The sequence below is a fragment of the Netta rufina genome (assembly GCF_964035555.1).
Source record: "Netta rufina genome assembly, chromosome: 2".
Taxonomy (NCBI): Eukaryota; Metazoa; Chordata; class Aves; order Anseriformes; family Anatidae; genus Netta; species Netta rufina.
Genome location: NC_140124.1, coordinates 100,594,843 through 100,613,960, shown reverse-complemented (window position 1 = coordinate 100,613,960; position 19,118 = coordinate 100,594,843). Strand labels below are relative to the sequence as shown.

The 19,118-nt window shown below is 36.2% G+C and overlaps 1 protein-coding gene across 1 annotated transcript in view; it reads left to right on the top strand.

Annotated features, from left to right (window-relative positions):
* The window catches only part of DOK6 (docking protein 6), a gene marked incomplete at both ends in the record, with an annotated part of 248,722 nt that overhangs the window by 177,470 nt on the left and 52,134 nt on the right, over window positions 1-19,118 (top strand). Inside the window, one exon of the mRNA XM_084281323.1 lies at window positions 4,849-4,987. Coding sequence (XP_084137449.1) covers window positions 4,849-4,987 — 139 coding nt within the window. The remainder of the gene's footprint in view (window positions 1-4,848; window positions 4,988-19,118) is intronic.

Genomic DNA, 19,118 nt, shown 5'->3' with positions numbered 1-19,118 from the left:
TATTTAAAGAACTAGAAATGCCAAAAAAGGGTACTAATTTATTATGCATTAGTTATTAAGAGCTATTAAGAGTTATTGATAGTAAGTAGTTGTTAATTCTAAAGGTCATTTGTTTGGTGCCTATTTGAGGATATTTACCTTTTTAAAGTTATTTTTCTGTAGTTCTATACGTTGCTGAGTAATGAACTTACAAATCACCCATTTCTTTAATGCTAAACTGTATATGGGTATAAAGAAATCACTCAAAACCATTAAAAAATAGATATATGAAGAACTAAACTCTTTCTGGTTACAATTGTCTTTGTTTCTTTTGTTTTAAAGCAAAGACTTATAGCAAATAATGTTCCTAGGCATCTCATATTTCAGACAACCTTCATTATTGTGAAAATACATTTTATATTTTACTGAAGTAGTGAAATGAAACTGTCAGGCATGAGAGTATGAACCTCTGTTTGGGAAAAAGTACCATTTGTATATGGTGGTCAAGTCAACAAAGTTTCCTTTTTGGGGGGAATTCTGTGAGGTTACTATATGGTACTGACTTTGCTCTAATAGACAAACTTCTGTAGTGAGCAGAGGCAGTGGGAAACCATTATGTGGATTTGGGAAATGTTGAGAACATCTGGCAAGAGTGGTGGGAAAATCTCTTTTGGCTGAACATAAATCTTACCTTGAGTACAACCAGGAACTTTCATTGTGGATCTCTGAGTCCACAATGAATCCACAAAGTTCTTATTTTAAGAACTAAAAATTTTATGATGATTTTCAGACCTTGTGCATCTACTTGTTTCATTATCTGCCCATTATAATTCTTTAACAATAGAGGAAAAAAATACACTTTTCTATTTCAGTCAAAGCACTTCATACATTTTAATGCATTGAATCCTTAAATATCCTAAAGCATAGGTTAATCACATCCCTGTTTTAAAGTTGGAAAACACAGAAATAGAGAAGCTAACATCGGCAGTTTTCAAGCATTCACAGACTGTTAAGTCTCTCATAAAAAATTAACGTATACAAAACCAGTGAATTTTTTTGACAGTGAAGGTCATATCAAGTTGGAAAAGCTGCAGTGCAAACCTGTGGCAGTACCAGGAAAAGAACAGTTCCACACCTTCATTCCGTCTTTTCTCTAATGTGACTTTAGGAAATATAAAATTTATACGTTACTACTTGGATATAAAATAATTTTTGTTTATTAAGAAAAAAATGGACATAAAACTATTTTGGAAAAAAAAAAAAAGAAATATGATGAAAATTTTTGGTTTATGCTCTGGGGAAGGTCATTTTTCATTTCAAAAGATTCTAGAAAAAAGAGTTTAAAAGTTTTTGAGGACAGCTCTCAAGCAACAATAATTTGATTGAATTTTAAATATAATTCACTGTAACAAAAAAAAATGCATTAAGTACAACCACATGTGGTGTGTATTTTGAACTAAGAGTCTTTAATTTACTCAGTTACTTCACATTCAGTCAAGCAACGTGTTAACAAAGCTAAAGCTGAAACTGTAGTTTGAAATGGACAGTTATCTGGCACCTAAAAGAGGCTGCAGAATAAAATAAAATAAAATAAAATAAAATAAAATAAAATAAAATAAAATAAAATAAAATAAAATAAAATAAAATAAAATAAAATAAAATAAAATAAAATAAAATAAAATATATATATAGTGTCTTTGCTCTGCTGACTGTTTTGACTGTAAATAGGACATGCCCAAAAGTATGTTTTAGCATATCTGTTTGTCCATTTTCTTTGGCCAGATATGTAAAACTTCCCTTGTCCTTTCTGGAAAACTCATAGAGTACACTTACCCCTCTCCCTGTCCCCATCATGCTTCTTCTAGTTCCATAAATTCTTCTAATTCAGGAGTTTTTCTAATTCAGTCTGTTTCCACCTTCCCTTGAAAGACTGTAACTAAACCTGAAACATGTCTCTCCTCTCAGTGACCTAACTAAGGTCTAATCACTTTTCATCTCAATGAAACAATAAAATATTGAGGAGATGAACAGAAATACTTCACTATAGCAAAGGAAATCACCTTTTTGGAAGGCTGCTTGCAAAAAACAAGTTTAGATGGCAGGAAGGGAGTTTCATTCAAAGTTTTTGCTTTTATAGAGCTCAGGCTTGCTGTTGGCTTCATTCCTGGTGCCTTTAAGTCATGTTTAACATAAAAGGGCTATTTGACACTCGAACAAATGAGGCCCATAATTCTTCTCCACATCTAATTTTGAGCCTCTGCATGTATATCATACACTGTTAGCTAGGGAAACCCATAATCCTGGGAGGCTGCCATCAACAGTTTTCCAACGTTGGCATGACATGTCAACTGTGGTCACCCGCTCCAACTGGAAAGCTGGTCCCAGCTGTGCCATCCTGGGTGGTGGAAGCAGTGCCTCAGGGGTGCAGCAGTCTGCATGCCTGCCTCCAACTTGGCGGCACACAGATGATACAGGATGTGATCAAATCAGCAGTGGGGGTGATTAGGTTTTGCTCGGTCAAAATAAGCAGCTTAACTCCTGAATCTTAATCACGTTCCATTGCCTGCTTCCTTGTTTTTATCCCTGTAGGATTTTTCATCTTCTGAAACCAACAAAGAGATCATATTTTGCTTCAGTTTCTGAAACCTCATCTTTTTTTTTTTTTCTTTTTTTTTTTTTTCAGACATTCCATTCCATGCTGTTTGAATTTTATTAAGATCTCTTTACACAAAAGCAGAGTACCAGCTATATGATGCCCTGAGGGATCTCAAAGACTGTTGCTATAATGTCTCAAAACTCTTGAGACATTTTATTTCTACCATAAGCTCTCTGGAGGATTGTGGCTAAGAATATAAAGTATCTTAAATGTTTATAGCAGGGATCTTGATCTCCACTGGAATTCAATGTGAAAGTTTGGGTATTTTTTCCCATTTGTCTATTAACTGGCACATCTCATTATTACGGAGCAAATAATACTTGTCTGCAAAATGGCTTATATTTTTCTTACATCTTGGGATGAGTGGAGACTTTTTATTTCAAAAGTATGGATGTTTGTAACATCGTGAATCATCTATTCCTAAAACTATGACTTTCTTTTCAACATCTCAGATGGTCATTACTAAGTATGTTCACCAGGCATTTTGCAGAAGCAGCTCTATTTTATGTTTCTGCTTCCAATACTTTCTATTCTCTTATGCACAGCCATGCATAAGTTCTTTACAGGAGGCCCAAAAAAGCATGCCTCCTCCAGTGTACAAGCAAAGATTTAGTAGGTGTTAATAAGGTTTTATTTTAAGTGGTCAGTCCTGAAATCAAAAGGAAATGCTGGATTCTCAATAATTTTTTATAAAACACAATAGCCATGTAAAGAAATAATGTCACGAATTAGAGAGACAGGTTTTAAAATAAAATTTCAGAATAAGAATTATTTAGAATTCAGAAGATGTATTTATAAGAAGATAACTCATGAAAAGAAATGATTCAGTTTTCAAAAAGCTGTTTTGTAATTGTGTGTGTGCACATAAAATAGCAGGAGACATATTTAATGACTAAATAAAATAATATAGATCTATATGTTAGTTTGATTGGACAATATTTTGTACAATTTAATTTCTGAATAATCATTCAGATCCTGGATTCAAACTTTAAATATATTGATATTTAAAACTTTTTTGAATGTTCAACCAGGACACATTTTTCTAAAATGCTTAGTAACAGTAATTCTGTATGCCTTGGACATCCTGGGACCATACTGAAGGTGTTGGGATATTCAAAACATCACATGTCCTATAACATAATAAATAAACCAAAAAGAAATTAAAGAACCCTGGTATTTTAGGGAAATTTAAGTCTTTCTGTTGTTGAAGGATGTTATGCATCAGTGACTCAAGTCAACAATTTTCTGTCAAAGATAACTCTGAAAATCTTTACAGGCAGTATCAGACCAAATCAAAAGGATTTTTATTGTTCTGTTTCTAAAATTTCAAAAAGAAATATATAAAAATACAGAGATGAGACATAGATAATCTCATCATGGAACTACTAATATAAATATGTCAGATTCCACTGCTGTTTAGCACAGTATATATCCTTGAAGTAACCGTCACTCAATAGTCTACCATGTGTGGTCTACTAATTTTTTCTGTTTCTCAGCCCTCTTTGTCCTTGCATTTACTATATACCACTTTTTTTCCTCTGAATAATGCCATAAGGCTATCACAGTAAGGGTGATAGAAGTTGCTCTTTCAAAAGAAGAAGGTTAATTTATGGATTTTTTTATTTATTTAATCTTCTTAGGCAATAGAATTACTGTTTCTATTGTCAAATAGACTGAATGTCTCTTGTAATTATAAAGAGATTTAGATATTGCCTCACATAAATGTACTGAGGCAGACGTATTTTAACTCTTGTAATGCTGCCTTTCCATACAGCTTCTCTGTAGTGATCAACCCAAAGAATATTTTTAATTGGCCAGTGTTATGTTAAAATGTCAGCTATTCAAAGTCATGCTATACTATGTACTTCTGTTATCAATTGGTTAAGATAATTAAATTTAGCTCCTACGTAGCCATGCAGACATTTGAAATAATGCTATATGCAAGTGACTTCATTACTTCAAGTTTTATTCTGTGATAAAACTTATTTTTGACTGTTCAGAGAATGATTTAAACTGAATTTAGAGGTTGTGTTCATGAAGTTCTGCACTTTTCTTGCAATATGTCTCTCTTTAATGGAAAAAATAACTGCAGATAGTCAGAATCCAAAAGATTAACTATAAAAGTTGGCATTTTCTACTGCAAGGTGTGCACTTTTTATAATAGATAAAAATTACACTACTCTTTTTTTTTCCTTCTGTTCTGCTTACTGCAGGATGTGTGACACAGGAGAAGGGCTGTTCACCTTTCAGACACGAGAAGGAGAAATGATATATCAGAAAGTCCATTCTGCAACACTGGCAATAGCAGAACAACATGAAAGATTAATGATGGAGATGGAGCAGAGGGCACGGGTAAGGTCCCATCACTTATATATTTGAACTTATAAGGATTGGCAATGAACAGAAGTCTGTACTAATGTCAGTCTATGGATTCGGACATAATAACAGTATTAGCTGCATGACTAAGACAAAACAATCTTTAGCTTTTATGTATTTTCATGGTCATGGATTTTCAGTATTTGCTATACAGTGATCTATTGTTGCTGTCTTTTTGGAAGAGTAGATACCACTAAGCGCTAGATCCATGGTTATCTTCTTGAAAACTGTGGTTCTCTTACTCTGAGATGAGACTATTTGTCAGCTGATAGTCAGCTGACAGCTGACAGCTGACTATCAATGACTAAGTGTTAATTGGTCCTCATGGCCTCACATGTGGAAAAAGACCAATGTAAACAATCCAAGGTGACAGCAGGCATGTACTGTTTTACTTAACACAGGAAAGAAATTAGTTCCCCTTACAGTGAAGTGAACTCATAAAGAGCTATTTTTTTAATTTCAAGGTCAGAATTCCTAGTTTTCACAAGTTATCTTTAAGCACTCATAGAAGCTACTGAAAAGTTTAGAATATTTAAGACTAATAATAATAATAATATAATAATAATAATAAAGACTACCTTTGTATGCTTAGGAGTAGAGATGATCTTAAGTAATCATTCTAGAAAGCTAACTTTGAAGTGTGGTTTGAAGCTACCTTTATATTCACCGAAGAGGGAAGATATGGGAAGGCCAGGAAACATTTTCTGCATGGTTTTCATAGAATCATAGAATGATTTGAATTGGAAGAGACCTTAAAGATGTTCTAGTTCCAACACTCCTGTGATGGGCAGGGATATCATCCACCTTTCCTCTCAGATGACCACAGTTCTCCACACATCTTTCTCCCTAGAAAGAGATTTCAGGGTAATTGCACCCTTTCCACTGACATTCTCTTCATTCTTTCCTTTGTCCACAGTCACACAAACATGACTGCATGATCCTCTTCCCACATACTCCATCGCTGTCAAAATATCTCACACTCCTGAGAGAAAAGCTCTTTCAAAGCTCTTCCTTGTCTCTAAGAAAAAGCTGAGATGGGAAGCCATAAAAACTGAACAAAGTAGTACCGTGTTCAAAAAAACTTGAGATACATAAACTTTGGACAGAAAAAATTGGAAAAGGAATATTTACAATCAAGATATAAGGTTAGGGACACAAAAACAATTGCTAGAAAGTCCAAGCCAAGATAGATGGCAGAGTAAATGTATCTCAAGCACTTGGGGGGGTGGGGGGGGGAACTGCATTCTGCTGGGCTGGAAATGATTTAATAATAGTCCAAAACCAGGAAAAAGCATCATTATAAATGTTATGTTTTTAAAATGTCTACACCCGTAAGAGAAATTACAGCATTTTCAAGCTGCCCTAATAAGCACTCTAGACCTGAATCCATATTCCTTTCATGGAATCACCAATTTCAGATTTTCCACCAGTGCTTCTGATTAGCAACTTCACTGCCTAGCAAAGCTGATCCCATTCTGCCATCAGATGACTTCCCTAAAACCTCATTTGTGATGACTGTGGCCATATGGTACCAAACTCTAAGAGCAGACTGAGAAGTAGAAATGACTCAACATCCATGCAGCATATAATATACCTGGTTTCTAGATAAAGCTGTTCTGTCATCAGCATGGGGAGATGGGTAGAGGCTTATGGCCTATTGTAGGCTATGTAGAAGCTGTAGGCTATGCAAAAGAGGCTCAAAAACTAGTTGATTTTTAAACTCCAACTAGTAAGGTAATGTTTTGGTTTTGGAAGCTCTGCTGCTCTTGACTGATGGGGTGCTGAACTTTTAACACATTTTCTGGATTAACTGCAGCATCTGAGTTGTATTCATATTAGGAATAAAATATGAAGATACTAAATAGATTAAATGTATTATTTTCCTTTTAGCAAGTATAACTTCTCTCTAATATCTAAACCCTACAGTTTAACCAAATACCTATCTATATTATTTTTTCCCTTAATTTCTGAAATCAAAGTACAAGCAAGAGATCTCTTAAATCTGGGATCTAGGGGCTACAGTTGTCTTTAAGCCTTCCTAAAGCTTGACCTTTGTTCCTTTGTTTTTACAGCCCTAGAGTTGATTTGTATTGTTTTGTTTTACTTTTTCTTGACCCTTTCTGTAATATACAGCTTACATATAATATCATATAATTAAATATATATATACTTTTTGTGAAGGTGAAAATGAAAGAAATTTAAGTAAAGGAAATAGTATAATAGTATATCCATTACTATACAGATAAGAAAAAGGGAAGAAATCTAATGACATTACTTCTTCCTTACAATCTTCAGAAGTTATATATTAGGAAGGACTCTTAAATATGTGTTCTCTCCTAAATGTTAACACATTTTAAGTAACTAATACTTCAGTTTAGTTTATTTTTTCCAGATTATGTTACAATCCAATATTGTAAAAAGTGAAAGCAGAAATCAAAATGCATTCTTTACTAGAACAACCTTGATGAAATGTGTAGGTAATGATTAGTTCTCATAATGAATATATAAAGTGAATATAGAATATAAGACAATACAAACCTTACTGATTAAAAAACAAACAAGCAAAAAAGACATGAAGCATACACACACACACAGACGTTTAAAAAAAAAAAAAAAAAAGCTTAAGTAGGTAGTCAGGTGCACACTTTTGTTTTCTACCACAACTCTTTCAAAGTATAACTCTGGAAGAAGGATCTGAAACATGAGATCAATTGTCACTGACATAGATGTGTTTCCAGGTTGGTTATTGGCTTTACTGTGATCAAAACAGACTGGATTTTATTCAAAAACTAAATCAAAACTAAGTGAAGAATGACCTAATTTAGCTCAGGTGCTCTTCTTGATTGAGTTTGAAATGTTAAATTGACAGTATGATAATGTTTTATGCTCACTTTGTTTTGGGCAATAGAAAATTTGGGCTAATGTTACTACTTAAACTGAAACTATTTGCAGGGAAAGTGTTATCTGTATATGAACTTTTTTCAGACTTCCATTTGTTAATTGCTGAGTGTAATAGAGATGACAATTTGGGCTTAGAGTGGTGTGTGTTTAGGGGGGAGGGACTGATATTGGAGTGTTTTGTTAGTGTTTTTTTCAGTATCAACATGAAAGTGTAATTAAAAATAATTCTTGTATGCTTATTTTTTTCGTTGTGCTATTTTCTGTTGTGCAACATTATAATTGATAGTCTCTTAAAGATATGTTGTTAACCTATCTATGATAACATATTTTTATCATCAGAATAGTCTGTATTCTTGCATATCTCTTCTCTCTCACACACACACACACCCTTCTTTTTTAATGTAAGATTTATAAATCCAGTTGGATTGGTAGTCCAGGAATTAAAAACAAAAAGATGATATCCTCAGGAATAGCAAGTATCCCCACCAGTATTGTGATGTTCAGCATGGAAGATATACATTCCTTCCATGTCCACAGGCTGGGCTGCAAATTCCTTCCACTTCGCTTCTATAAGCTCAGGTTCTTATCTGACACAGTGACAGAGTGAGTTAATTCAGTTTGCTAATATGGCAAAAAAAAAAAAAAAAAAAAAAAAAAAGGAAGAGGGTTCTGTTGGGTTACTGGGCTGAACTGGTTTGCACTAAACCATGAGATCTTCTCCATTGTGTCTTCACAAGGAGAGGAGGAAAATCAACTATTAACTCTGTAAATGCTGAGCATCATCCTTTCTGCAGCTAGTGAATGAGGTTGATTTTGGTGATCTTTTTAAAGAATCTCAGTTAAAGTAAATATTATGCATCAGCATACAAACACTGCTGTTCTTAGCTTCATTTGTCTAACCTCTACAGCATGATGACAACATGCATACAAACAGCATTGTGACTTACGGCATGATTTTTCTCCCCAATGTCAGCTTTATTCTGCCACTCAGCCTTCACTGAAAACACTTCTGATAGAACTACTTCACCTATTATTGTCTGAGTGTCTAAAATGTGAGGTTCAGAACTGTAGATTTCTCATATTATGACTCATATGAGGGAAGCACACTGAGGTAATAGTGTTATTCCTTTGTAACCTTATAATTACTTTTTTCAAGCTGCCAATAGAAACCTATTATGTAATCTCAAAATAATAATAATACAATATGTAAAACAATAATTCTAAAAGAGAGAAAGTTGATACTGACCTTCTGATGTTAATGAAACATCAGTAAGACTGAAGGAAAATTTCATAAAAAATGAGTGGTTGGAGTTTCCGTAATTTATTATCATAGGAAACTTTCTATGACACTTGTTTTTCTTAACAGAACGAAGCTGCAAAAATAATGTAGTTTTAGATTGTGATACTTTTAACATTTACCAGAAGATAAACACATTCATAAAACGCATCTGTATACTTTTCTTCCATTCTCATTATTTACAAGCCTTGTATCTAATATTCAACTTAATAAAAGTGAATGAGTCATCATGATAGGTTTCTGTCATTTAAATAAAATAATATCAGTGAGTTTGTATTAAAAACAAATAAATAAATCAAACCTCAGTAGTAGGGGAATAACAAATTTACCAGAGAAGACAAATATCAGGAAATTTAACTGGACTTTAAAAGATGCTGGAGAGGAAGGTGGTTAAGAAACAAGCCTGTAAGTAACTTAATTTTTCTATTCCTTATCTGAAACACGATGAGGACAGTATTTCATTAAAACTGGTCTGAGGATAAACATAAATTACAGGGTTGTCAGGCATGGTATGAATGAGAATGTAAATAGAATTAAGAATATCACTGTAAATTGTCATAGAATCAGGAAAAAATAACTGAAGCAGGAGAAAATAATATCATTAATTTCATAGTAAGCTTTTAATTTAGCTTTGCTCTTTAAACAATTCTTTATTATGTATTTCTTTACTTATTTTAAGCTGATCATAGCCTAAACACGTATTTATCAAAACATTACAGAATCAAGCATTGTCAATGAACACACCTACAGATTCTAAATTTTTTCACTTTCAAAAGGTGGTTTCCATTTGAAGTATCCTACCTTTGCCAATGCATCTTCGAGGCCTTACTTGGGATTTGGTTGTCATTTATGTCTGTGTAATGTTACACCTTATTATTTTCCAACTGTGAAAGATAGGAAATGCAGGAACACACTAGTGGATACTGCAGGCACAATGATTATATGAAATATTTACTTAAAATATATGTCTTTTGGGCTCCACTTCAACATTGTAGTTTACTTAATATGATAAAAATCTTTCATGTTGTTATTCTGCCTAAGTGCATTTGGCATTTACCTGAAGTCAGCAAGTACCTGGAGGAGAAAATGGAGGAGAAAATTCCAGAGTTCACCCATACATGGTTCCATGTCATGACACACTGTTTAGGATGTTTCCTTCTGCTTCCATATGATGTATGAGCTCATATATTGAGCTTCTTAATACGTATGATCATTCATGAACTCATGCATTTTATGGTAATTGAGGTATAGTCTCAGGCTCCTTATTCCTGTAAATACGTAATTCAATTCTGTTCTGTATTTCCCACCTGAAACTACTGTATAGTATTGTTGTAGAATATTTATTTAGAAAATTGATAACTCTATAAAAAGATGTGTGCTTTATTATGATGTATAGTTGTTGCATTGTTTACTTGGTTCACACAGGTATTATGAAGCTTCAATTACTCATTCTAGAGGTCTTTGAAAATTACAGGTTAAAGCTGAAATAGCCTTTCAGCGTGTTTGGCAGAAATGACTTCCAGAGAAGTAGAGCTCACCCTTCTTTGCAGTAGAAAACAATAATAGAAAAATGGGAGTCTTCTACTGCAGGACCTGTCTATCCACTGGTAAACTGTGGTCATCTGTAGTGGGTTTACATGGCAAGGTTTTGGTAGCAGGGGGCCATGGGGGTAGCTTCTGCGAGAAGAATCCAGAAGTTACCCTACATTATATAAGGGTCCCACCGCTAGCCAGAGCTGAGCCAATAAGTGATGTTGTTTGTGCCTCTGTAAGAGCAGAATTAAGAAAGGGGGAGGGGGAGGGGGGGAGTAATGCTGCTCAACAGCAGCTGGGAGAGAAAGGAGTGAGAACCAGCAGCTCCCAAGGTCAGTGCAGAAGGAGGGCATGGGATGCTCCAGGTACGCAGCAGCAGTTCCCCTGTGGCCTGTGGAGAGGCCCCTGTTGGAGCAGGCTGTCCCCCTGCAGCCCATGGGTCCCACATGGAGTAGATCTCCACACTGCAGCCCTTGGAGGAGCCCCTGGTGGAGCAGGTGGATGTGGCCTGGAGGAGGCTGTGGTCCATGGAGAGCCCCCACAGGAGCAGGTCCCGGGCCGGAGCTGCAGCCCGTGGAGAGGAGCCCACACAGGAGCAGGGCGTCTGGAGGGAGCTGCCGCCTGTGGGGGACCTGTGCTGGAGCGCTTGTCTCCTGACAGATGGACCCTGTGGTATGGAGCCATGTGGGAGCAGTTCTTGAAGAGCTCGTGGGAAGCCCACACAGGATCAGTTTGGGAAGGACAGCATCCTGTGGGAGGGACCCCATGCTGGAGTAGGGGCAGAGAGTGACCATGAAGGAGCAGCGGAGACAAAGCGTTAGGGACTGACCACAGTCCCCATGCTCCCATTCCACTGCACCACTTGGGAGAAGATGTAGAAGAGCATGGATGGGGAAAAGGTGTTTTTGGTATCTTTCCTGAGTCTGATACTTTTTTGTTGTTTTTTTACTCTGAGTCTGTTTTGCCTGTCACTATAATTGTTGAGCAATCTCCCCATCCTAATCTCAACCTTTGAGCCCTTTGCATTATATTTTCTCCCCCTTTCACTTTGAGGAGGGGAAGTGAAAGAGCAGCTCTGGTGGAGCTTGGCTGCCCACCCAAGTAAAACTACCACACCATCAGGAAATATTGCTAAGATGAAAAACAAAACCAAGAATGATGCCTTCCCCCCCCCCCCCCCCCCCCCCCCCGCCAAGTCAGAATCTGTGTACTTTTTGGTTTGAGTTTTGTAACCTTAGTTCCCATAAATAATAAAAGATAAAAATTAATATTATAGGAAAAAAAAAAAAAAAAAAGATTCTTACTTCATTAAACACATAATGATATTTTTCCTGATTTATATTTTTCTGTGAAAATGTGTTAAGAATTCTGCCAGGCTCCTTGTTAGTACTAGGACTCAGAAAATTATGTGTACTTGGATGAAGTAAATCCTAGAGCAGTGAAGCAGGTCAATTCTGGACATTCACCACTTCAGAATAAAGTAATGGATTTGTGAATATACAGACTGGATGTGTTTTATTTTTTAATTGTATTTCAAATAAAATATTTTCTTGAAAGTACATGTATTTCATTAGCATTTTTTTCAGGGACTATTACTCATATCCAATAATAAACATACAAATACTGCAGGAACATTCAAGAACTATGCAGTAGATGCCATGCAATTCCTAAAAGAAAATACTTTGCTCTGCTATGAAATTGTAACTTCCACAGACGCTATTGTCCCACATACATTACTTTTTTTCCAAGTAAACACTATTTACCCCTGTCCCTGTCCCTTCCTCTGTCAGCTGCAGGAGTCTACTACTTCCTATAGGGTGCCATTACAGGCAGTGAGAGGATGAGGTGGAGGAAGTTGCAGGCAGTGGTTGTTGTTGAATATTTTCTGTGTGTTTGAATGGAACCACAGAATAGGGAAAGTCTTTACTATGGGAACAAAGCGTTAGAGCAGGTGGGAGGACAGAGCTATTTGTTGTGTCAGAAACACTGCAAACCACATGAAGTTCTGTGAAGTGTATAGATAACTATTGTGAGTAGGTGAGGGAGCAGAGCTGGCAAATCCTTGTATAAGAGTATATCAGATATTTTGGTAGTTGGTGATGTAATATAGGTGCAGTTTTGCCTTTTAGAAAGCTATTCACTAGAGCTTGCACTGGCTTTATTAATGTTTTTTGAAGTGGTCATAGTCATGAGGGCTCTCACTCAGAGCATGGTGGGATAAATTCAATTCCTTCCTCTGCCTGCAAGAAATCTGAACTCTGTCTTATCCTTAGCTATTGGCCTGGATGACCTTGAATGCAACAACATGCTCTAAATCCGTCCTAGGGACTAAAACCCAGGTACCTCTTTATGTGGATATATATCCTAACCTAGAAATTCTTTTGAGTCTTCTTAAAAAAAACCTGAAATATAGTGTGTAATATCACAGTGCTCTTCTAGATTTCTGTCTTATCATGCTACCTAAGACTCTGATTGAAATATTCTTCCTAATATGAAGTAGGAGCTGAACCAAAACCTATTTGTAATAAAAGCTTCTCAGAGGTATCTCATAACTGAGATAACACAATTTCCTGTCTGACAGGACCCTGTTTCATCCTATGAATCTGTCCTAAACTTGCTTGCATGAATCCTGTGAACACTGTTCTCCCTGTTCTGTGCACCTCACTTGTATACTTGAGTTCAAATATGCTGTACTGTGAACATTTTGATATAAGCAATTAAATAAAGTCTTTTTTTTTTTTTTTTTAATTCAATAAGGCACAGTTTTTTACAGAATCAGGTTTATGAAGATGCAAGCCCTATTGAGGGTTTAGTGTGTAAGCTCTTTAAAAATCCAGGTAGCCACCTATCTACATTTCTAGGAACTTTTTAAAGACCTAGGTACATATTTCTTAGAAGTCAGGTGTAGTTTATTTCAACTGTACAAAGTTAACCTTTGAATATAAGTGAATTTTAATGTTGGTAACATAAGTGCATTTGAAGTTTTGGTGTTGTTTTTTAATTATTATTTTATTTTATTCTTTTTTTTTTTTTTCGATATTTTGCAAAATATTGCATTTTTACAGAACTATCAAAATAGCTGGAGAGGCAATGTCAAATTAAAACTTGTATTTCTTTCTAGAAAATGCAAGAAATTGAAGAGCCAAATAACTTCCCCTGAACAAAATAATTTGGTTAACAGTCTTATTTGCTAAAAGCCATGGGTGATACAAATTATAATTAGGAATAGTTGCTGTAATTTTACAATAGTTGTTGCATGCCTGACTGAGCGCTATGTGGCTATTCCCAACCCTCCCCTTAAGTAAACTCTGAAAAGCATTTAGTATGGAAGGGAAGTTTTCTTTGGCATTGTGTACACTTTAACTTGTTTGCATAACCGTGCTGATAGGTTTATATCATTAAACTCTCTTAACAGAGGAACAGGTTATGTTGACTTAAGTATTACTAGAAAAGTAATTCTCAGGACAGCTCTCGAATGGGCTTAATATATTATTAATCTCCTCTCTGCTATTCTGAGAAAACCATTTCTTGTAAAATAAACTAAAGTAGTCTATAGAGCTCCTATTAGCCACAATAATAGCTGATGAAGCCACCCAATACTCTCAGGAGATAGGTATTATTATAATAATTATACTAATGCGTAAAATGAGGCACAGAAAGATTAAGGCCAAATTCAACTGTGTGTGACTTGCCCAAGGTCACAGTGTAATCAGTGGTATGCTGGGAGTAGCACATCAACAAAACAAATCCTGGATCATAGTTGATTACTTATTCATAGAAGAATTAACTTCTGAAAAACACATTTTTTCACACAGTTTTCATCAGTCTTTTGAAGTATAGTATCATTCTGTGTCTTCCATCAGCTAAGGCCTTCCTCTATTTCAGTAACTCTGTTCTTTATATCACACGAGGGAATAGTTAATGCTTTGTCTCTGATTAATAAGAAACTTCTTTATTGATGATTTACAGATGGACACTGTGCTTCTCAGATAATGGGAGATTCATAAAAAGTAATAATCTGAGAGGGGATCAGAAATTCTCATGATAGTCATAAAGTTACTCTGTAAATCCCTCCTGTGCTTTATGTGCTTTGGCTCATCAAGTGCCTGTTGGTATGACAAAAATACGTGTATGTGAAATTCACACTTTATCGTCGTTTTGCTTTTTTTCCCCATTTCTGTTCCTTTTGCTGATGATAGATTTTTGTAACTTGACAATTCCTTATAATAATGTCGCTGGTTATGTTTAGACTGAAGAAAACTGATACTTAGTATCTAAAAAACCATACTTGAATTATGGGCCCTTTTCCAAGTACAAGCTGCCTTTGATATGTATTAATCAAAGCCTGTCCAGACAAGGTTTATTTATGTTTCTTTTTCTGCTCAGCCTTGGGTCGTGGTTCTTACATGACTGATATTCCCTGAATGATTCCAGCCATGCTAACAGTTTATCAGCTGCTCTGCAGTGATATGCAAGAATCTGCTTTGGCAGAAATATAAAAGCCACTAGTACAGACAGACTAGTCTCTGAACTGTTGACCTGATAATTTCACTTACTGTAGTAGCTGCACATCTATACAATATAGTTGCTGTAGGTGCTGTGAAATGTCAGATTAACACACTGGCACAGTACATCTCATTAGGCTTTCAAACCCATTGATTATAGCACCAGAAAAAAATAATATTGGAAAGGACCACTGGTGCTCAGCTGATCTAATCTTTTTTCAAAGCTAGGATAACATCAAAACTAGATCAATTTGCTCACGGCCTTAGCCAGTCAAGTTTTGAATACTTCCTAAGATGTAGGTCCTGAGAACCTGTTCCAGTGCCCACAATCTCATTGTGAAGATTTTTTTATTATGTCAAGAATTCCCTTTGCCGCAGCCTATGACTGTTGCCTCTTGTCCTTTCATTGTGCATCTCTGTTAACAGAGATGGTCTGGCTCTGTCTTCTCTACCTTTAAGAGGAGAGAGAGAAATGGCAGTTAGATTTCTCTTAGCCTTCTCTTATCATGCGGAATAATCCCTTAATACAATGTTGCTTATCATATTCTGCTTCTTAGAGGTTCCCTGCCAGGCTCTCCACAGTTCTCTTGTTCTGGGGCACAAACCTGAAGACTATGTGAACACAGCTGAACTTCCTGATGTGGAAGTTCCAAAAATGCCAAATAGTGGAGAATCGTAGCCTCCCCAGATCTGCTGGCTATGCATTTGCTAATGTGGTCCCATATGTGGTTAACTTCCATCACTGCACATTTACAGTTGTCATTCATGTTATGTTCAGGACCCCAAAGTCCTTTTCACAGGGCTTTTTCCTGGCAAGTCAGCATGTACTCAAGCACTGAGTGGCGTTAACACAGGTGCAGCATTAACATCTGTCAGTGCTGAACTCCATGAGGTTCCTGTTTGCCCATTTTTCTGCTTTGCTGAGGTTCCTCTGAATGGAAGCTCTCCCATCTGGGCTTTTTCCTGCTTGACGTCACCCCCAAATTTGCTAAGAATTGCTTCTGTCCTGCTGCCCATATCTATGATGAAGATGGTAAAAAGTTTTGGAATACTGACCCATCTAAAATTTAAGAATAAGTTTTTCAAAAATATTTCAGTTCTGCAGCATTCAACAGCAAGGGCTTAATGATTTTTACATTTTCTTTAATGTTATGATAGAAGCATATACCATGCTGTTACTTACGACTGTCTCAGGATAAAAGCCGCTAGTCTCATCAGGTATTCAGTCTGTCAGCACAAATTTCCATAAAGGTAGCTGCCAGGCAAGATTCATATGTATTCATATGGCTGGTTGTTGAATACATAACTTTACAATGTTTATGATTCTAAATCCATTGCCAAATCAGTGTAGGTTCTTGTTTATAAGAAGAAAGAACTTGCAGTCCCCTCATTATTCTTAACAATTTCCTTTTAGGGCACGGTGGTAAAAGTTACAATTACCACTGGCTAAGAGATTTGGTAAAATCTTTGTTGTTTTCATGTCTTTTTTTCTAATGCTTTTTTTCTAATTTTTCCCATTGCTTGGTGATCACCTTTACATACCTTTCATATTACATGAAGAAAAAAAAAATGTTGTAGTTGCAGATTTCCATGGCAACAGCTATAACTATTTTCTTTGTTTTGTGAAGTTGGAACTTACCAACACAGCAGCAAAGGATTCTTTTCTGTTAAATGGCAACAGTGGATTTTTAAAGGCTTCAATTATAGGACATTTGGTCATGCAACCACAACCTCTACTACACCAAGCAATTTCAAGTCAGTTATAGTATGAAAATGAAATTTAATGGAAAAAAAATACCAGTTGTAGGATTGTTTTTTTGCAGTTATTTCTTTTACATTAGTAAACTAGCATCAGTAAGGAAGAAAAAAATCACTAGTTTCTTTTATATGCAGAAATTTGGACTGTGATTTGGAGAGTTTTGCCTCTCATTTTAAAGTTTTGCCTCTCATTTTAAAATGTTTCTGGGCTAAAAAATAATAATATTTATTTAATTCCAATATAAATTATATTTATATTATAAATTATAAATTATATTTATATTATATATTATAAATTATATATATTATTGTAGTGGGTTTACGTGGCAAGGTTTTGGTAGCAGGGAGCCATAGGGGTGGTTTCTGTGAGAAAGATCTAGAAGCTGCCCCATGTTTGGGAAGGGCCCCATTGTTTTCCAGATCTGAGCCAATAAGCGATGTTGTTTTGCGCCTCTGTGAGAGCATATTTAAGACAGGGAAAAAACGCTGTGCCACTCAGCAGCCAGGAGTGAGAGAACAGCCTTGCAGGTGCCAAGGTCAGTGTAGAGGGAGGGGGAGAGGTGCTCCAGGCGCCGGAGCAGAAGTCCCCTGCGGCCTGTGGTGAGGACCATGGTGAAGCAGGCTGTCCCCCTGCAGCCCATGGAGTACCACGGTGGAGCAGGGTTCCATGCTGCAGCCCGTGGAGGAGACCATGGTGGAGCAGGTGGCCCTGCACTGATGGAGGCTGCTGCCTGTGGAAGACCCCTGCCGGAGCAGATTCCGGGCTGGACCTGTAGCCCGTGGAGAGGAGCCCATGCAGGAGCAGGTGACCTGGCAGGAGCTGCTGCCCGTAGGGGACCCAGGTTGGAGCAGTTTTCTCCTGAGGGATGGACCCCGTGGTACGGACCCATATCTGGAGCAGTTCTGGAAGAGCTGCTGCCTGTGGGAAGCCCATGCCGGATCAGTTCATCAAGGACTGCATCCCGTGGGTGGGACCCCACAGCACAGGGGACGAGAGTGACCAAGAAGGAGCAGCAGAGAAGAAGTGCTGTAGACTGACCATAACCCCCATTCCCCCGTTCCCCTGCACCGCTCGGGGGGAGGAGGTAGAAGAGGGTGGATGGGGGGAAGGTGCTTTTGTTTTTTTTTTTCCTTTGTTTTCTCACTTCTCTCGCTTGTTAGTAATAGGCAATAAATCTTACTATCTCCTTATGCCGAGTCTGTTTTGCCCGTTACAATAATTATTGCGTGATTTTCTCGTCCTTATCTCAACCCTTGAGCCCTTTTCACATATTTTCTCCCCATTCCTCTTTGAGGAGGGGGAGTGAGAGAGCGGCTGTGGTGGAGCTCGGCTGCCCACTTGAGCGGAACCACAACAATTATATGTTATATTATATATTTATTATATATTTATATATATATTATATTATATATATTATTTATATATATATTTAGTTGTGTGTGAATTATTTTGAATGATTGATTATTGCAGTGCTAAAATTGAGAAATGTTGAGAATTTTGTTTGTATCTATCTAGATACATGATCAATGAGAGCTCCATTTGTGTGGGCACATACAGTGTAAAGGAATAGTTCTTTATTATTACATCCTAGCTTCTCTGTTTATTTTAAATCTGTAAAAAACACTAAAGGCAATGAAGTAAATATTAAACTAAATGTGAATAAATTATTTTAATTGATATTAAAAAAAATATATGTATTTGCTTACAAAAATAGGCAAGTGTGTTTAGCGTCCCTCCTCAAAAAAAAAAAAAAAAAAAAAAAGTATTTTTCTACTTTAAAACTTTATAATTTACTTTCATGTGCATTGTATAACTAGCCCTGATATGTATGATTGAAGATGCATTTGAGATGCCTAAAAATAAATACGTAATGGAAAGAAAATATATTGTTTTGGAAGGTTTTGAAGAGTCATCTGTACCTTTGCTACATGCTACTGATTTTTATGGGTTTGTTGTGTTTGTGTTGTTTTTTTTTTCTTTTTAATTGAAATGTCTGTGTCTGACATATAAAATTAACTTCTGAAAATGTCAGAAAGTAGAGGTCAGCAAATCTGTATGTGCTACTAAATACTGGAGTCACTCAATGACAAGCTTAATAAGGCAAAATATTGA